Source organism: Diceros bicornis, chromosome 20, assembly GCF_020826845.1.
Source record: "Diceros bicornis minor isolate mBicDic1 chromosome 20, mDicBic1.mat.cur, whole genome shotgun sequence".
In the NCBI taxonomy this organism is placed as follows: Eukaryota; Metazoa; Chordata; class Mammalia; order Perissodactyla; family Rhinocerotidae; genus Diceros; species Diceros bicornis.
Window position 1 is genome coordinate 19,746,000 of NC_080759.1, and position 18,073 is coordinate 19,764,072.

General features: G+C 40.4%; 1 protein-coding gene across 1 annotated transcript in view; it reads left to right on the plus strand.

Annotated features, from left to right (window-relative positions):
• Positions 1 to 16,942, plus strand: part of ANKRD55 (ankyrin repeat domain 55) — a 90,849-nt gene extending 73,907 nt beyond the window's left edge. The window contains exons 9-12 of the mRNA XM_058564060.1: positions 2,593 to 2,760; positions 5,698 to 6,359; positions 14,358 to 14,450; positions 16,455 to 16,942. Coding sequence (XP_058420043.1) covers positions 2,593 to 2,760; positions 5,698 to 6,359; positions 14,358 to 14,450; positions 16,455 to 16,576 — 1,045 coding nt within the window. The 3' untranslated portion in view covers positions 16,577 to 16,942. The remainder of the gene's footprint in view (positions 1 to 2,592; positions 2,761 to 5,697; positions 6,360 to 14,357; positions 14,451 to 16,454) is intronic.
• Positions 16,943 to 18,073: the final 1,131 nt, after the last annotated feature.

An 18,073-nucleotide genomic window follows, 5' to 3' on the forward strand; every position in this document is an offset into this window, starting at 1 on the left:
CAAGCTCCTTCACAGATAGCCCCAACTGAGCCCTTCTCTGTCCAGCCCCCAGGCTGCCTCCATGTCTGAGACACCACTTGGCTCTCTCAGGAGTGCCCTTCTGCCCAGGGTTCAGGCCCCAGCACAAGGCCAAGGAGAAGCCCTCTGTGCCCTCCTTTCCTGCCTCAGGATTGATCCTTTCCCAGAGTGACTGATGGAAGAATAGCCATTCTCTTCAAGGGAAACCCCATTTATCGGTATGTCATCTTGCCTTGTGCCCCTCCTTTACCTCCTCTGGTCCCATTGCCTAGGGACACCACACAGACATTCCCACCCCTTACTTCCCAGCAGCTCTGCCATGGAAGCAAGGTTCTAGTCCCCTTTGCTCTTGAGTCCAGTGGTCATCTATGCTCCCTTATCACTGTTTGTCCCATCTGCCTTGACAGCTGAGAGAGGACCCTTTCTACTGCCGGGGGACTACTTTGCTCCAAATTTGCTCTCAGTTCTGGGCTTGGCTTTCTTTGGAAACAGAAAAACACTGACTATTTCTCTTATCTCCCCTGCTACATCACCCCCCTGAGGTTGAGCACAAAGTCAGCTAACTCCTTAAATGGAGGAAAGAGGAAGGGTAGAAAAAATATGTATATAGGTCAGGATTTCAAAATATGACCCCGCCACATTAATAAATGGTGTTGAGAAAGTTGGCTGTGTAACTAGAAGAACAGTCTGATTGGCTCCACAGCTCACTGCACAACCAAAATACACAGAGACACACGTGCATTTTTTTTTAATCCAACAAATCTATCAGAAAACACTGGTATTCTTTTTATTTACATTCAGTAACATTTACTTTTTTTGGTGTACAATTATATGAGTTTTAACACACACATAGATCCACGTAACCACAACAAACAAGATTCAGAACAATTCCATCAACTCCAACGTCAACTAAGGTTGTCCTTTTGTAGTCAAGCAGTCTCCCATCTCTAAGCTCTGGCAACCACTGATTAGTTCTCTTCTCTATGGTTTTATCTTTTCCAGAATGTCATGTAAATGGAAATATGCAGTGTGTAATCTTTTGAGATTGATTTATTTCACTTAGCAGAATGCATTTGAGATTCATCTATGTTGTTCCACGTATCAGTAGCCTGTTCTTTTTTATTGCTGAGTAGTATTCCACTGTATGGGTGAACCATAGTTTGTTTATCCATTCACCTGTTTAAGGACATTGGGTTGTTTCCAGTTTGGGGGTGATTATGAATAATGCTGCTATAAACATTCATGTACAGGTTTTTGTGTGAACATAAGTTTTCATTTCTCTAGCTAAATATCTAGACGTGAGACTGCTTGGTCATATGGTAAGTATATGTTTAACTACAGAAGGAACTGACAAACTGTTTTCCAGAGTGGCTGTTACCATTTTGCATTCCCATCAGCCATGTATGAAAGTTCTAGTTGCTCCATATCTTCACTAGCACTTGATATTGCTAGGGTTTTCGTTTTGTTTTGTTTTTTAATTTTAGCCATTTTAATAGGTATGTAGTGGTTTTAATTTGCATTTCCTGATGACAAATGTTATTGAGCACCTTCTCATGTGCTTATTTACTATTTATACATCTTTGATGAAGTGTCTGTTTTGAGCTTGTCCTAATTTTTTAATTGGCTTGATTTTTTTATTGTTCAGTTTTGAAAGATTTTATATATTCTGAATATAAGGCCTTTGTTTGATATGCAATTTGCAAATATTTTCTCCCAGTCTCTGGTTTTTTTTTTCATTTTCTTAAGAAAATACTGATTTTACAATTTAATAAAGGTTTAAGTACTGATGAATATTTATGTATCTTCTGGCTGATGAAGGATTTTGTAAGCATAAAATCATGAAAAACAAAAAATGAAGAAGGAATTAAAGGAGATTATTTTTAAATTTTTTTAATGGAAAAATCACTAAAAAAATTAAGTCAAGTAACAAATTAGAGAAAATGTTTGCATAAACATAACCTATAAAAGATTGATACCTTTAATATATAAATATCCCATATAAGTCAGTAAGAAAAATGATCAATCTAATAGAAAAATGGGCAAAGGACATTTCATTAAGAGTCATTTCAATGAGGAAACTCAAATGGCAAATAAACATATATTTCAAATTTCAACCCCACTATTAATTAAAGAAATGCAAAAGACAACAACACTGAAGTATCATTTTGCCTACCAAAATGGCAAAGCCTTTTAAAGATGGTGATAACACTCAATATAAGGAAAGCAGTAGGGACACAGCTGGTAGGAGGATGAATCCAGTCAATTTTCTTGGAAGTCAGTTTGGCACTATGTACAAAAAACCTTAAAATTGTTCACCCTTCACCACTACTTCCTCTTCTAGAAAATTCTCAGAAAGACCAGAGAAGGCAAAAGCCAGGGAATACCCAGAGGAGAGGCCCCTCCACATGTATACCATCGTCCTGAAGCCCCATTTAATACATGCTCTTTCCACTCTGTAAATAGCAACAAGTTTTTCCTGCCATGACCAGACTTTGAGCAGGAGCCGTTGCCGGCTAAGCAACCTGTACCATTCATGTGCTCAGAGCCTTGTGTTGTTCCTGTGTGGTCTCCCAGGACACCTCTGCACTGGGCCGCAGCTGCAGGGAAGGCAGACTGTGTGCAGTCACTGCTGGATTTGGGCATGGACAGCAACCTGCGCGACATCAATGAGAGCACGCCCCTGGCCTACGCCCTGTACTGCGGCCACACGGCCTGCGTCCAACTCCTCTCCCGAGAGAGCAGGTGAGCGCACCAGGAGGCACTCATTTCTTTCTTCTTCTCAAAGATTTATAAAATTGGATGAAATTTTTTTAATTGCTGATGTGCAAAACCAGCAATAACTTAATAATGGTGTTTGCCATTATCTAATAGAGTCACATGTAATATAGTGACATGTTCTCGACTCTGTGGAGCAAAATGATAGTAGTAAGCCTGAATCTATGAGCCTAACATTCACTGGATTTTAGTCTCTTCTTTCCTTTTTCTCCCTTTCTTCCTCCCTTTATACCATGTTCTCTTAATCTTCTTTTTGCCTAAATCAGCAGTTCTCAAACTTTTTCTTCTCAGGACCCTTGTATACTCAAAAATTATTGTGGATCCAAAGAACTTTTGTTTACATGAGTTACACCTATCAATATTTATGGCATTAGAAACTAGAACTGAGAAATTTTTAATAAAATATTTTAGTTATTCATTTAAAGTAATACTAAACCCATTACATTTACATGTTAACATAAATACTATATTTTTAGTTAAAAACAACCTATTCTTCAAAACAAAAAAAAATTTAATGAGAAGAGCCGTATTGTTCTACATTGTTTGCAGATCTCTTTGATATCTTAATAGAAGCTTAATAGAATACAGCTGGATTCCCACATCTGCTTCTGCATTCAATCTGTTGCAATAAGTTGTTTTGATTGAAGCGTATGAAAACAATCTGGCCTCACATAAATATGTAGTTGGAAAAGGGAATATTTCGATAGCCTTTTCAGAACATTGTGATACTTTTCCTTTGATATTACACCAAAACTTGACAAGTAATAGTTCCCTAAAGGTTAGTTGAAATGTGGACTCTGACACCATATCAATAAACTTTTTGGACTCTGTTACATTAAAATCCATTAGTCTGTCTTCCACTTTAAATAGGTCTTATACCCATGCATGATTTTATAATATCTTGCTTTGGTCATTTGGAAAATATTGGTTCACTTGGTTATGAACATCTTCCAAATGACACATTTCATAACACAATATCAAAAAATCACATTTGTTAATATCACCACTTATTGGAAAAGCCTTTGTGTATCAGGAAACTGTCAAGCTTATAGTGTGCATTTGAGTTTTCCAAAATTCTAATTTTTGCTTGAAAGCTAGACTTTTGTCATTGGCAACAATTACTGTCAATTGTTTACCTTGAAATGACAGGCTCAGTTAGTTCATTTTTGAGAAAATTTCTGCAAATGCCTGACTCCAAATAACCATGGTTTGTCTGTAAGTCATAAAAATGGTGTTCCATGAAAAAAAAGTATCTAGTTCAGCTGGCAACTCAAACAATTGCACAAGTGCTTTACCTCAAGGCAACCATCATACTTCATTATGTAGTAGAATTGCCCATGAGTACTTCCTATTTTGTCAAAAACTGTATACTCAAGGATCAATATTTAATAAAGTTAATACTGAACATTATTAAGTTAAATGACAGTTTTTTTAATGCAAGTCCATTGATGCCACTGCCTTGATTTCTGCCACAGTTTCACCCACTATGTCTATTACACCCTTGGCGCATAAAAGCAGCTCAGTGAAAAAGACAAATAACATCTTGATATTATTATGAATATAGGTTTAACCTCATGAAACCCTTGAAAGACTGTCAGGGACCAGGATTCAATGGACCACACTTTGAGACCCGCTGGTGTAAATCACAACCTATAACAGGAGGAAAAGATAGATTGTAGAAGATGCGGAAGTAGCATTAATTATCACAGGGGCATATTCTGTATAGGGAAACTTGAAGGAATGTTAGAGATCCCCGGGGGTTCTCCCTGGTAGTATTAGGGGTTCAGAATTTGTGTTCAATATTTCAAAAAGCCTATTGGAAGATGAAGGAAGAAAGATGAAAATACATCATAGAATAAAGATTCAATTATGCACTGTGTGACCTGCAGAGAAAGCATTCATTATATGCAGCCAAAATAAGTGGTGATGTTTTTCAAATTACAGATTACAGTATCTCACTCCAAAGAATAACGTTGCAATCTGGCTTTTAGGGCATACACATGGGTCAAGTTTCATCATTAACTCATACCACAGAAAGCATTAAGTCAATTGTGGCCTCAAAAGAGAATAACAGAATTTTCCAAGGAATGAAAGCAGAATAGTGCCTCAGGGAAACTCTCCACATAAGAAGAGCAAGCCAGACAACTGCTGACTTTTTTTCCTTTAGAATTTGCAGGCCCATTGGGCATTGCTCACTTCTCTTCTGCTGCCACACCCGACCTCCGGTATACCCGCTTCCTCTTCAGCAGCTAAAGCCCAGACAAAAGGTTCTTTCCTTGGTTTCCTTTAGTATACTATTTTTAAGAGTATTTTTTCAATAGAAAATTTAGTCAAAACTGAAAAAGAAACAAAGAATACACAAAAAGCATAAAATGGGCAGGCTTCCTGAGGTGGATAATGTCAGCACGCTGCCCAGATCTCCTGGGATCTCTTTCAGAGAAAGCCTAAAACCACACTCCCCCACCTCTGCAACCCCCACCCTGTTTCCACTGAACTCAACCCTTGGCCTTCATCTCTTTCACTTAAAGCTTACACTCCTACTGACTGTTCTTGAGAAGTGAGAACAGTAACACTTTAAACTACTTTCAGTTTAATTTGTCCCTTGGTGAAAACAGATTATCTAGAGGCAAATTTTGAAAAGACAGCTCCTGAGGGAGCTAGAGGAATCTGACTAAGAAACCTTCTGATTGGGCAGAGACTGACCATGGCAAAGAAGGAGATTGCAAAGTGTGTTGTGAGTTCTTACACATCACCTTTGACTTGCAATGGCTTTGTGGTGTCTTTGCATGATCTCAGACAACCTGCTCAAGCAGAAGGAATAGAGGGAGGTATTTTGTTTGGTTCGTGGTGGTGTCTCCACTTCCTATCCTCGCATAGCACCCTTGTTATTTTATATTCCCGTAGAACAGAGCCTTCTCGACCCCTTCCTTCCGAGAACAGTAGACCCCAGAAGAAGGAGGGTCGGTTCAGCATGCTCAACCAAATCTTCTGCAAAAACAAAAAAGAAGAGCCGAGGGCTTATCAGAAGGATCACAGCAGGGACCGACTCAGCGGGGAGCACACCTCAGAAGTCGATGACATCATCACCACCTTTGACAGCGTCGTGGATACCAACTGCCAAGAACGGCCTGGTGATCAGGTGGCTATGGTTGACTTTAAGAAGAGGACCTCAGAGAATTCAAAATATCTCTTGCCAGAAAAGAAGCCTCTGGCTCGTAAAGGGCTTCCACCAATCAGAACGCAGAGTCTCCCACCCATCACTATGGGCAATAACTTCCTGACAACCTCCCAGGGGGCCGCTTCCCATGCTGGCCTAAGCTCTGGTACTCATCACATGGCCCAGCGATCTCAGAAAAGCCGAAGCGAGCAGGATTTATTGAATAACAGAACTGGCTGCCAGGCATTGCTAGATAACCCCTGGAGAGGTGATTCTAACCAGGCGTTCTATAAAGCTTGGACTGTGTCTTCTTCAGGTAAGCTGCTAGACAGATTGCTCACTAGCAGATCCAGTCACCAGGAGGTCTCAGGGCCACCACATCTTCCTTATCTACATCATCCTTCACCAGGTAATGTCCTTGCTTCCTTCTTACTCTTTCCTGGCAAGTCTATACAAGAAATGTCTACTGGGGCCAGCCCGGTGGCTTAGCGGTTAAGTGCACACGCTCCGCTACTGGCGGCCCGGGTTCGGATCCCGGGCGCCCACCAACGCACTGCTTCTCTGGCCTCGCTGAGGCGGTGTCCCACATACAGCAACTAGAAGGATGTGCAACTATAACATACAACTATCTACTGGGGCTTTGGGGAAAAAAAAGGAGGAGGATTGGCAATAGATGTTAGCTCAGGGCCGGTCTTCCTCAGCAAAAAGAGGAGGATTAGCATGGATGTTAGCTCAGGGCTGATCTTCCTCACAAAAAAAGAAAGAAATGTCTCCTATAGCTCTGGGTTAGGACCTGGAGTGACAGTAGCCTAGGGGACAGGGCCAGAACAAAATGGGCTACCTTTTTTCCTTGAATCTCCTGGATTCAAGATTTCCAGGCTATGGACATATTCTGTTTTTTCACCCTGAGAGCAATCATAAAGTAAAAGTATGTGCCTTCTTATCTTCTCAGCAAATATGTGTGGTGACTGGCAGATTAGAGCAGAAATATTACTATTTCCACTAGCAAGGATTCTTAACCTGGTGTGTGTAGCAATATCACCTATGAGGGTTTGGTTTGATTGTGTTATTGTTTGTTTTGGAATCAGGTGTTCAATCCCCACTCCAGACCTACCAAACCAAAATCTTGGTGAGGGAGGAGGGAAAATGGCAATGCTTTCTATCTACACAAGTAGAAAGGGAACACATCCACACATTTATGGTTCAAGTCTCCACACATACCTAAGGGTTACATGGCAATTATCCTTCCTGCCTCTTCCCCAGCTACCCAATGCCCCTCATCCAAAGCTACCAATATTATTAATTTTTTGTTTATCCTTCCAAAAATATTTTATACACATATATATACATGAAATGTGTATACATATGTATATATATCCCCCCTTTTAAATAAATGTATCACCGTAAAAAAATTATTTTTATTTTTTAAATGGTCCACAGGTGACTCTGATGTACACCAGAGACTGGGAACCATTATTCTAAAGCAGAGGCTACAAAACAGCTTCCAAAATCAGTTCATTACCACATATCTTGTTTTGTTTTCAAGTGAATTAATTGCTAATATTTAAAAATCAGAAATTTTACTTAAAAATATATAATTCTAGCTTTTCTGGAGAAATTGAAAAGTCTGGCAACACAGAACCCAAATTCCACTTGGCAATAACTGGCTGGATCTGAGTAACCACTATCACCTTGGACATCACGTGGACATCACTGTCTCCACTTCAGCCCAGTCCACACCACTCTCTAGTATCTCTGCGTGGAGAGTCAGTTCTTTATCAATGTGCTTCTGTTGTTGTTTTCCATATAGTAGGGTTAAGGAAAAAACAAGAAATGTTTGTTGAACCCCTATTTCTGTTAAAAGTAGAAGAATGAAAGATCAAGAGGGCTATGCATATTTTAAGTGAAGGCGGGCCATATATCTTTAGAAATTGGAGGACTATTCCTTCATGTTTAATGTGCAGCAGGAGTCTGGCTCTCCTCACTCACGTACATGTGCCTGGTGTCTGAAACCTGTGAGGTAGAGCATGGCTCCCTTCATACATATTTATATATATTTAAGCACATGAAGGCTATTTCCTAGTGTCTGAGAAAAACTCCACTCAAGATTTTACTTCCTCCACAAAGCACTGAAGCATTTGGTTGGTGGCATGGGTAATGTCTTTGCTTTTGTTCTGCAGAAGGTAAGGAAAGGAAGGCTAAGGAAGGAAAGATATTGGTCTGTCATCTTTTGACACTTTAGTGGCCTCCAGGGCCTTGACCCAGCCTGCTTTCTGGAGTTAGTCCTGTCCTGGCTAATAACTTCTCTGTCGAAAATCTTTTGAAATTTTTGAAAGTCTTGTTCTTTTCTGTTCCCAAGATGACCATGGTCTATATTTCTGTATCAGTTAGGATTGAGTTCAGCTGCCTGTAACAGAAACCCAAAGTAGCAGTGGCTTAAACAACATAGAAGTTTATCGCTGTCATATGAAAGAAGTCTGAAGCATGTGGTTCCCAGGTGCTTGGTGGCTCCATGATCACCAGAGACCCAGTCTCCTTCCATCTGTGTGCTCCACAGCTTAACGTATGGCTTCCATCCTTCAGGCTATTTCACAGTCCATAATGGCTGACAGAGCAGGAGAAAGGAAGTAGAGAGAGGGAATGAAACGAATGTCTCTCAGCTGAATCAGCTCCTGTTACGAAGTCATCTCCCATAAGTCCCACTTGTCTGCTTACATCTCATTGGCCAAAACTTTAGTCACATCGTCACACCTATCTGCAAGGGAGACTGGAACCTGTAGTCTTTTATCTGGGCACATGGCTGTCTCTCCAAAATTGGATTTTTGTTTCTAAGAGAGAGGAGAGAGTAGATATTGGATAGAGAACTAGTAGATTCTGTCACATATGCCATCTAAAACTTTCTATATTATTTGTTGGGGCCACCCTGGTGGCGTAGCAGTTAAGTGCACTCGCTCTGCTTTGGTGGGCCGGGGTTCAGAGGTTCAGATCCTGGGTGTGGACCAATGCACTCCTTGTCAAGCCATGCTGTGGCGGCATCCCGTATAAAGTAGAGGAAGATGGGCATGGATGTTAGCCCAGGGCCAGTCTTCCTCAGCAAAAAGAGGAGGATTGGCATCAGATGTTAGCTCAGGGCTGATCTTCCTCAATAAATAAATAAATAAATACATACATACATACATACATACATACATAAATACATAAATAGATAAATAAATCTATCTATATTAATTTGAAATAAAAGGAAATTCCATAAACTTGGTTTGAAGATTTGCTTCACTTTTCCAGTGAAGTAACTTGAAAGGTCCTTGGGTGGCAGAATAGCGGAAAAGTAGAAACAAAATTCTCCAAGGGAATCTTAAATAATTAGCTGTGTCCATATGAAAGCATTTATTTTTTCAGGCAATGCTTTTGAGAGCTGATAATAACTAGGAGCCATCCTAGGCAACTGAGTCGTGATAAAATAACTCTCCCAAGAATCTTCAGCCTGTAAATGATCTTCAAGGGATATGGCTTTGCTAAAATGATTGTGCAACTGACTTTACATTGATTTTCTTCTCATGTTTAGATACAAGATCATAAAGTTTTTAAATGGAAAGCACCTTAGTCATTCACTCATTCATTAAATGATTATTGAGTGTCTGTCATCCTAATTTATCAGGAGGCAGTATACTCCAGTGGTTAGGAGAGGGATTCTAAAACCACACTGCCTGGGTTCAAATTCTGGCTCTGCCACTTACTTGTTGTTATTTAATCTCTCTGAGCCTTTGTTTCCATATCTGAAAAATGGGAGGAAATACCTAACTCATAGGGCTGTGGATTGCTCTTAAGATTAAATGAGTTGATACACGTAAAGTACTTAGAACAGTGATTTGAATGTAGTACTATACACACACACACACACACACACACACACACCAACACACACATTGGTTTTCTTTTTTAAACTGTGTCAGGCCCTATGCTAATCACTATGCCCTGGAGATAAACTAGAGATGACCTTTGTCTTAAAGATGATGCAATTTAAGTAAATGTACTAGTCAACTGCCTGTTTGCTCTCAGATCTAGTCTTTTCCCTCCGCTCTACTCTGAATCTCAGGGAACTACACTTCCCAGGCTCCCTTGCAGCTGCTTCTAGGTACTTTTGGCCAAGTACTAGGAGGTACACAGAAGACTAAGAGCAGGAGAAAGAGGGAAACCATGTGGTTCTACCCTCTGCTTCCTGTGGAATCTCCAACAGCGGCTCCATCTCCTCCCAGCTCCCCCCACACAGCCCCTGCTCTCTGGTTCCGGCTCCCGCCAGCTTCTGGGCCTTGGTTTTACCACTTCTCCTCCTTATCCCTCTAGCCTAAAGGGGGTTGCATCTTCCTGCTGTGGCTCATCTCTAAATTATCCTTCTACCCTGTCCTCTGGCTTCTCGGCTTTCCCATCACCAGTGTAACCAACTTTCTGTGTGAAATCTCTGTTTCAAAGACCACATGAGGTCTCTATGTTCCTGGATGAGCCCTGATTGATAAAGCAAGACATGTCATCCCTCTGGGCCAGTTTTCTCACCCTCTGGATATGGAGGCTGGGACCATTTTGTCTCCTGGGTCCCTTTCCAATTATAATTCACGTGGCCTCGAAAAGTTAAAACAGTTTGCTTAAAGTCTACAACTAATTAGTGACATATGCAGAACTTGAACCCAGATCTCCTACAGAGGAAGATATCGCCTTGGCAATGTATTTCTCTCTTTAAATCTCAAAGTCCAGTTTGTTACTTTGCTTACCAATTACCTACAGTGTGATTTTCTTAGAAACTATATTGTCCTTCCAAAAATAAAAAGATTTCCCTCCTTTATGGATTTATTTCTATGGACATTTTAACCCAATTTGAAATGTTGTTTTTGGAATTCCTGAGGCTTCTGCACTACAGTTGGAGGGTTCACTTAAGTGGTTTAAGGTCTTAGTCTAGGCAGGTTGAAATTCAGCAGATTTCTACATTGAGCTTCCATGTTTGACCTGAAAGCCTAATGTGGTGAAGCCATTGAATACTGTAAATCACACCACTGCACCACTGGCTTGAACTTGGACAGCCCCTTAACTCTGGATTTTCTCCTTTCCTGCCCCAGGTTTAGTAGAAATAATACGGGCCAGCAGTGCTACTATCTGAATTTCTGGCAGCCGATATCCTGTGCTTGCATCAGCAACCCTGAACATCCAGCTGTAATGAGTATTGCTTAACATTTATTGAGACCTGTCAGTGGGCTAGGTGGAGAGAGATGAGGGGTGAGGCACTTATCCTAATGAGGGAATTTGGAGCATATCAGCTTAATTCATGGCGAGCCGCTCTCAGAGAAAATGGAACAGAAAGTTCCGTGGTTGTTTGCTACCAGCCTGGTTATTTACAAGCCATCACAAGGAAAGTAAGAAAATGCTCACTTCCTTTCTCCCTCAAGAGACAACTTCCTTCTCCAGAATTTTCTAGAGTATCCCAACAACAATGCCCTCTCCTCCCTGTGTAGGTCTGATCCCATGACTCCTCTGTTTAAACCCATCAGAGGTGTTGCATCTTTCCAGGACAAAGGCAAGATTCTTCAGCATAGCCTGGCCTCACTTCCCATTCTCAGTTTCTGTACCTCCCATCTTCAATCCTCTTCCCCCATCCCCTTAAACAGTTCCTTGAATATCTCTCAGTTCCCTGACAACTCATACCTTTTCACTCTATGACGTCTTTGCCCATGTTACTTATGTTCTGTCCACTGTGTGCTTGTCCTACAAGCTTTCAAGAACCAGCTCAAAACTTGCTAGATTCTATGTGGAAGTCACCCTCACCTCTGTAGGAGGTGTAGCTCTTTCTTACTGTTCATCATAAAAGAATAGCGCCACCTTGTTGAGCCTCCTCTGGGGCAGACAGTGAACTACGTACTTCCCCTTCAAGGACACAGCAGGAGAGGAGTTTTTATCCCTATCCTAGAAATAAAGAAATTGAGGCAAGAGAGGTTACCCCACCTGCCTAAGGCGACAGAGCTAGTTAGGAAGGGCTGGAGCAGACATTTAAGCGAGCTCTGTGGCATTCAAGACACCTCGACCTCTCTGGACCCCTCTTTCCTCGGTGATGCCCTCACACCTCTACTCTTGGGCCTTTAAAGGACAAGTTCACCTGTCTCCCTTCCAGCACACACTGGGAGCGCCTCCCGAGCACCTTGCCTTCTCCCCTTTGTACCCTAGGCTCAGAAATACAGTGAGTACACAGTAGACGAATGCTGAATTTGTTTGTTATTAATATTATTAATCTTTCATTCACTTCTGGTTCCTTCATTTAACTGAAAACCTTTCCTGCCTTTCTCCTCTAAGACAGTGGTCCTCAGCCTTGTCCCCACAGGCTGGATACTCCGTGAAGGTGCCTGCAGTACAGATAGGAGAGCTTTGGGCTGTGTGCAGCTCCACCCTGTCCTTCAAAACTGAGCAAAATGCAGTGTAGTGTGAAGTTTAACTCTCCTCTCACCTCCCAAATCATTGCCACAGCCCCTCTCTCCCCACTTCTCTAGTCCTATCAATATTGCTTTGGTTCCTAGCGAGGCAGGATAGTGTGGGTTTTAAGGTCAAACAGGCCTAAGTGGGAGCCTAGGCTCTCTCATTTCCCATTTTGTGACCTTGAGCACATTTGAGAACTCCCCCAAGCCACAGTGTCCTCATTTGTAAAATGGGGATGATAATAGTATCTACTCACAAGGGAAGGTGATTGTTAAGATTAAATGAGATGATGCCTACAGCATTTAGCCCAGTCCCTGACAATAGTAAGTGCTCAATAAACATTATCCATAATTATCATTATCTCATTTCTTGGTTTTGCAAATTTCTGCTCAAGTATTCAGGGATGAAAAGGGGATGAGCTGATAAGAGTTTTACTGTAAGTCTACTCAGGAATTTTTTTTTTTAAATAATGGCTCATGGAGTTATTTGACCTTCAGAGTTCAAAGGAATAACAATATAATGGCAGAATGTCCACCAAGGAGACTGGAAATTTTGCTCCACCTTCATCAAATGACACTGCTCAGATGGCTGCCCCTGCAGATCTACTATTGGCCTCACTTAAGCAGATGGAAGATGTATCTTGGCTAATGGTTTTTTTTAATTTTCCCTTATGCTAAGAATTACTTTGCCCACACAGAAGGCTTAAATCCTGTGAGTATTGCAATAGTGATTCTGGTTCCTGCTAGACTACTAGGCAAAAGATGAAATGAATATGCCCCACTGTCCAGGAGATTGTGTTAAATACTCCACAGAATAAAACTATAATAATTGCTAACATTTATTGAGTGTTTACCCTGTAAGCTAAATGCTTTCCATTTATTCTCCTATTTAATCTTGACAACAGAAAAAGACAGATACAATTATTTTCACCATTTTATATATGAGGAAATTGATGTTTAGAGAGGGAGCATCGCTTGCCCAAGCTGGGAATCAATGGAGCCCATTCCTGTCTGACCCCAGAGCCCAAGCGCCTATTCATTACACTATTCGGTCAACTTTTTAAATGGACTTTACTTTTGTGTACTCCCTTCTATTTTCAGATATTTGGAACATTCATCTCTTATAATCAGTAGTGTGTTGATAAATGTTTAACAGCTGGCTCTCCAGGAGAAAATCAGTGCTTGCTGATTTCCATGGTATAAATACTTCCAACAGGGCCAATGTCAAGTCACCAGTGTGCTGTCAACCAGCTCACAAAATTCCTGAGAATTTAACCATCGGCTCCCAAGAGCCAGCACACACAGCTCCAGCACAGCCCTGCTTATGGTCCAAATTAGAAAAGAGCCATCTCCCGGGTACTTGCACCCAGCTCCCATCTTCTAGGTTGGTGATTCTCGGTCCTGGCTGCACGTTAGAATCACCTGAGAGCCCATAAAAATCTGATGCCCTTTCCCAACCCTGGAGATTCTTATTTAATTGATCTGGGGTTTAGCCAGAGCAGCATTTTTTTTAAACTCCTCACATAATTTGTATGTGCAGCCAGGATTGAGAAACACTGCTCTAGGGGAATATATCCTGTTCATCACCCACTCATTCATTACAGATTTGGCAACTACATGATACGTTAATGCCCTATTTTAATTTTTCAAACTTTTAAGTTTTGTAGAGTGGGTGGCCAACTGTGCTTGTTTATAAAATGTTATTTAAACTAGTTCATCCAAGAAATGATTTCTGAAACCTTTTCCTTCATTTAAACAGTGACTGGCATATAATAGAAATAATAATAACGTGTAGCTATTATTATCAATCATCTGTAGCTATTATTATTGTTTTTGTTGTTAGCACCTTAAATTTAGTGATCTCTAACAACTTTTACGATTCTCTTATCCACTGGATTTTATAATTTGCACTCGATTGAGTCTCAAATAATTGACGCAAATGTGTTTGTCCGCAGGACAAAATTTTCAGCATCTCTCCTCAAACAGACCCAAAATCAGGGATCTTCCTTTCACCCGGAACAACCTAGCTCCCCTACCAGACCAAAAATGTAAGTATTATGAATCTGCCTCAGCTTCCTTTGCAAGCGTTAACACGTCTAGACACAACTAAATGTTATTTTTTCAGTTTACTTTCATTTCTCCAGGGAACATCAGGCGCCAAAACTTGTAAATTACAGGAAAATAGAGTAGAAAGTCTTTAAAGCTTCATCCAACATGGTAACATTTATTAAAAAAAAAAAAGAATACCCCTCCTTTGAGGAATTTTTGTGTTTGGACAAAAACAATAACACAAGTTTATTTTGCTATGTACTATGTCATGTTTTTAAGAAGGTGCTTTAAAAATTCTTCTCTTAAGACTGGCCTCTTAACCAATAAGGAACCATAAGGAAACCAATTTCCTTATGATGTTGGACAGATAGAAATATGTGTCACCTCTGTGCTCACAAGCTGTGGATTCCTAAGCAGAAAGGAATAACCAAGCAGATGCCATTCATCAGTATTACTTTTGGCATTACTGATTTATTTTATATTTTATACAAAAATTTCTCACAATATGTTGATATATGCTATTCGGCCAGGGATCTTCGAGTTTGAGGGTGCCTGAGTATTACCTGGGGTGCTTATTATCAAGTAGATTCCTGGGCCCCACACCCAGAAATTCAGAGTTTGTATATCCTCATATCTGTACTCTGAGGCAGGTTCTATTATTAATCCTGTACAATTAAGCATTGTACAGATGAGAACACTGAGTTCAGAGAGGTTACATGACTATATTGTTACATGACAACACTATTTAGGCAGTGAGTAGCAGAGCTAGGGGCAAAACTACAGGATACTGAGTCGGCTGCCTCAGGAAACAAGCAATACCTATTGGATTCTAATTTCCTTCCTTCCTTTTCTTTCTATCCCATCCCACCCATTTATAACATGTGTGCAGGCGTGCACATGTGCGTGCACACACACACACCCTCCTCATCCTCTTAATTGCAGGTTAGATGATTTAGGAGCTGCCCTAACTATTTCAGACGAGTTCCTTATCCTTTCTGTGCTTCATTTTCCTCAGTTTGCCTCTGATAGCAGTGCCAGCCTGATAAGATTGTTGGGAGGATTAAATGAGATAGCGTATGTAAAACGCTCGGCAACTGCTTGCACAGAGTAAATATCCAATATGTCTTTTCTCCCCCAGGCTATGGTTTGGAGGAGACCAATCAAGAATTCTAGAAGTCTTTAGGTAAAATACAATGAACCGTGGGGTCTTGGTATAACCCCATCTTTTTGCAGATAAGGAAATGGAGAGGTGGAGAGATATGTGCAAAGTCACACAAAGAGTTAGTAGCAGAAACCAAGATTTCTTCCTTGACAGATCAGCGCCTCTGCCCTTACTGATTTGTGTCAAGTGAGAGTTTTGGACAGTGTGAATTCAATCATTGAGTGAAATTCAAGCCTGATCTGTCTTTAAGCAGAAACGTGGTCACAAGGACATCAAGTTAAGGAAAGAGTCATTCACCCTTGCATCCTGGTAGGGCTTGGAGAAGCCAAAGAGTGGGGATTTTCTTTGGCAGAGCCCATGAGTTTTGCTTTCACAATTAAATTTAAGGAAAGAAGGAAAGATAAAGATCTTTGATCAACTTTAGCTCTATGAAAAAGAAATGGAAAGGTACACATTGCTTTTCCTAAAAGAAACCTGAGAACCTTCTGAGGTTTGCATAAAAGCACAGTACAAATATCTTGGGACTTGTTTAGAGCCTTGTGCTGACTTGGCCATCAACGGCTACTCCACCCAAGGAAGAGAGAGCTCTGCCAGGCATGCACAGCCCAATCATGTTTTGATCAAACTTGGCCCAATGTACTAGTGCCTATTTGATATCCCTGACTACATGTGGAAAGCCTGAATAGATATATAGACACCTCTCTCTCCTTCAGTCTAGCTATCACCAAGACAAGCTTCTTAGAAATGCCTGCACTCCTTAAGAAATAACAGTTCTAGCACCATTCCTCATGAGACTTGGAGAGAAGCACATCTTGTCTCTCATTCTGTTCTTTCTCCCCAGTTCTATCTGGAGAACCTCTACGGACAAACCGAGTGCTTCCTGCTATTCCAAGCCAACGGGGGCACAGCACACCAGCTGAAGAAAGTGAAAACTCTGCCAGTCCCACCAATGGTGAAAATTAACTGTGGGTTGCTGACTGCAGAAATATATTCAATCTGTATTTTCACTGTCAAAGGATGAGATTACTCTAGTTTGTAAGAACAAAGACTAATTTAGTAAATTGCATTCTATAAGCCATTCACAGTTTTATAACTCAAAATTCTTTATTCCAAATAAAGACATTTCCCAAATTAGCACTTAGAAACTTTGTGAATATATTGTCAGTTTGTGAGTTTCTGTGACCTCTACATGCCGAAACAAAAAGTCAGAATATGTTATCAGCAGGGAAACTTAGCTGTTTGGTTTGCTTTGTGGCATGTTTGCCAATCTTTTTTTTTTTTTTTTGGCTGAGTGATTTTGCGTTTAAAAAAAGGTATGCTTTGCTGAATAAAAAACAAAAAAAAGCACATTCCATACTTGTTATTCACATTTATTATAATTCTACCTTGGATTGATGAAACAATTAAAATTAAAGTAATAAATTCCTTTAATCAGTCACAGTTTATGGCTTTTAAATGCACAATCTTCTGCAAAATATTTTCTAACATTGTCAGTTCCTGGCTACAGCCCAAATCACTTGACAATGTTTATCTGTCTTTTTTGTTATTTGATTATTTCCACCTATTGTCATTTTCAGATGCGATTGATTGTTCCAACAGTAAGAAGATCATGTGAATTGGAAAGGTCTACATCCTGGCCTAACAGAATAGAATAAGCATTTCTCACACATTCCTCAGATACTCTATGTATGTAATCATTCTTTTTCCTCTTTCAAAATAATGGTCTCTGCCTACTCAAGACATTCTCAAATTTATGACTTAGCAAAGATTGAAAGACTACTATTAACTGCAGATCTCCTTACTAAGATGTTTGTGTGTTGTTTGGATTGATATAAAGTTCAAGGCTTAGCCATATAAGATCATAGTCACTCCAAGTTATTTCCAAGCCTGCATGTTATTTTGTAAATATTTCAAGTTTAACATTTACCATTTTATATTAGTATTATTTGTTTAGAGAGGTCAGACTCTGCCATTCTAACCAGATAGAAGCACCTCTGAGACCAAATCACAGTTCTTTGGCTTTGCACTTCTAGAAATTTGTACAGAGCCTGGCACATAATAGGCACTCAATCATTTAATGTTTTTCAGGAAAGAAGGAAGGGAAAGAAGTACGGAGGCAGAGAGGAAGTTGCAAGGTAGAGAGATGCAGGAAGTGATAATGAAAGAAGTTATTACTCTACAATCCCATTTGGACAATGATACTTGTCTGAATCAGGGATTACAAAAGAGAAAGCCTACGGATCAACCTCCCAAGCTAGACAGTGGCTAGAGGGAGGGCAAATCCTCTACAAATGGAAATGGAAGCACTATCAGGACCTAGGTTCTAAAAGGTTTTCTTTTCTGTTTTGTTTGTGGGCTGCTTTTGTCTTTGCAGAGTCATTCTTTGTAAGTATCAGTTAGGCTGTTCAGTTGTGTCATTGGCTACTTCTGAATCCATGTCCATCCATGAGTAAATACCAG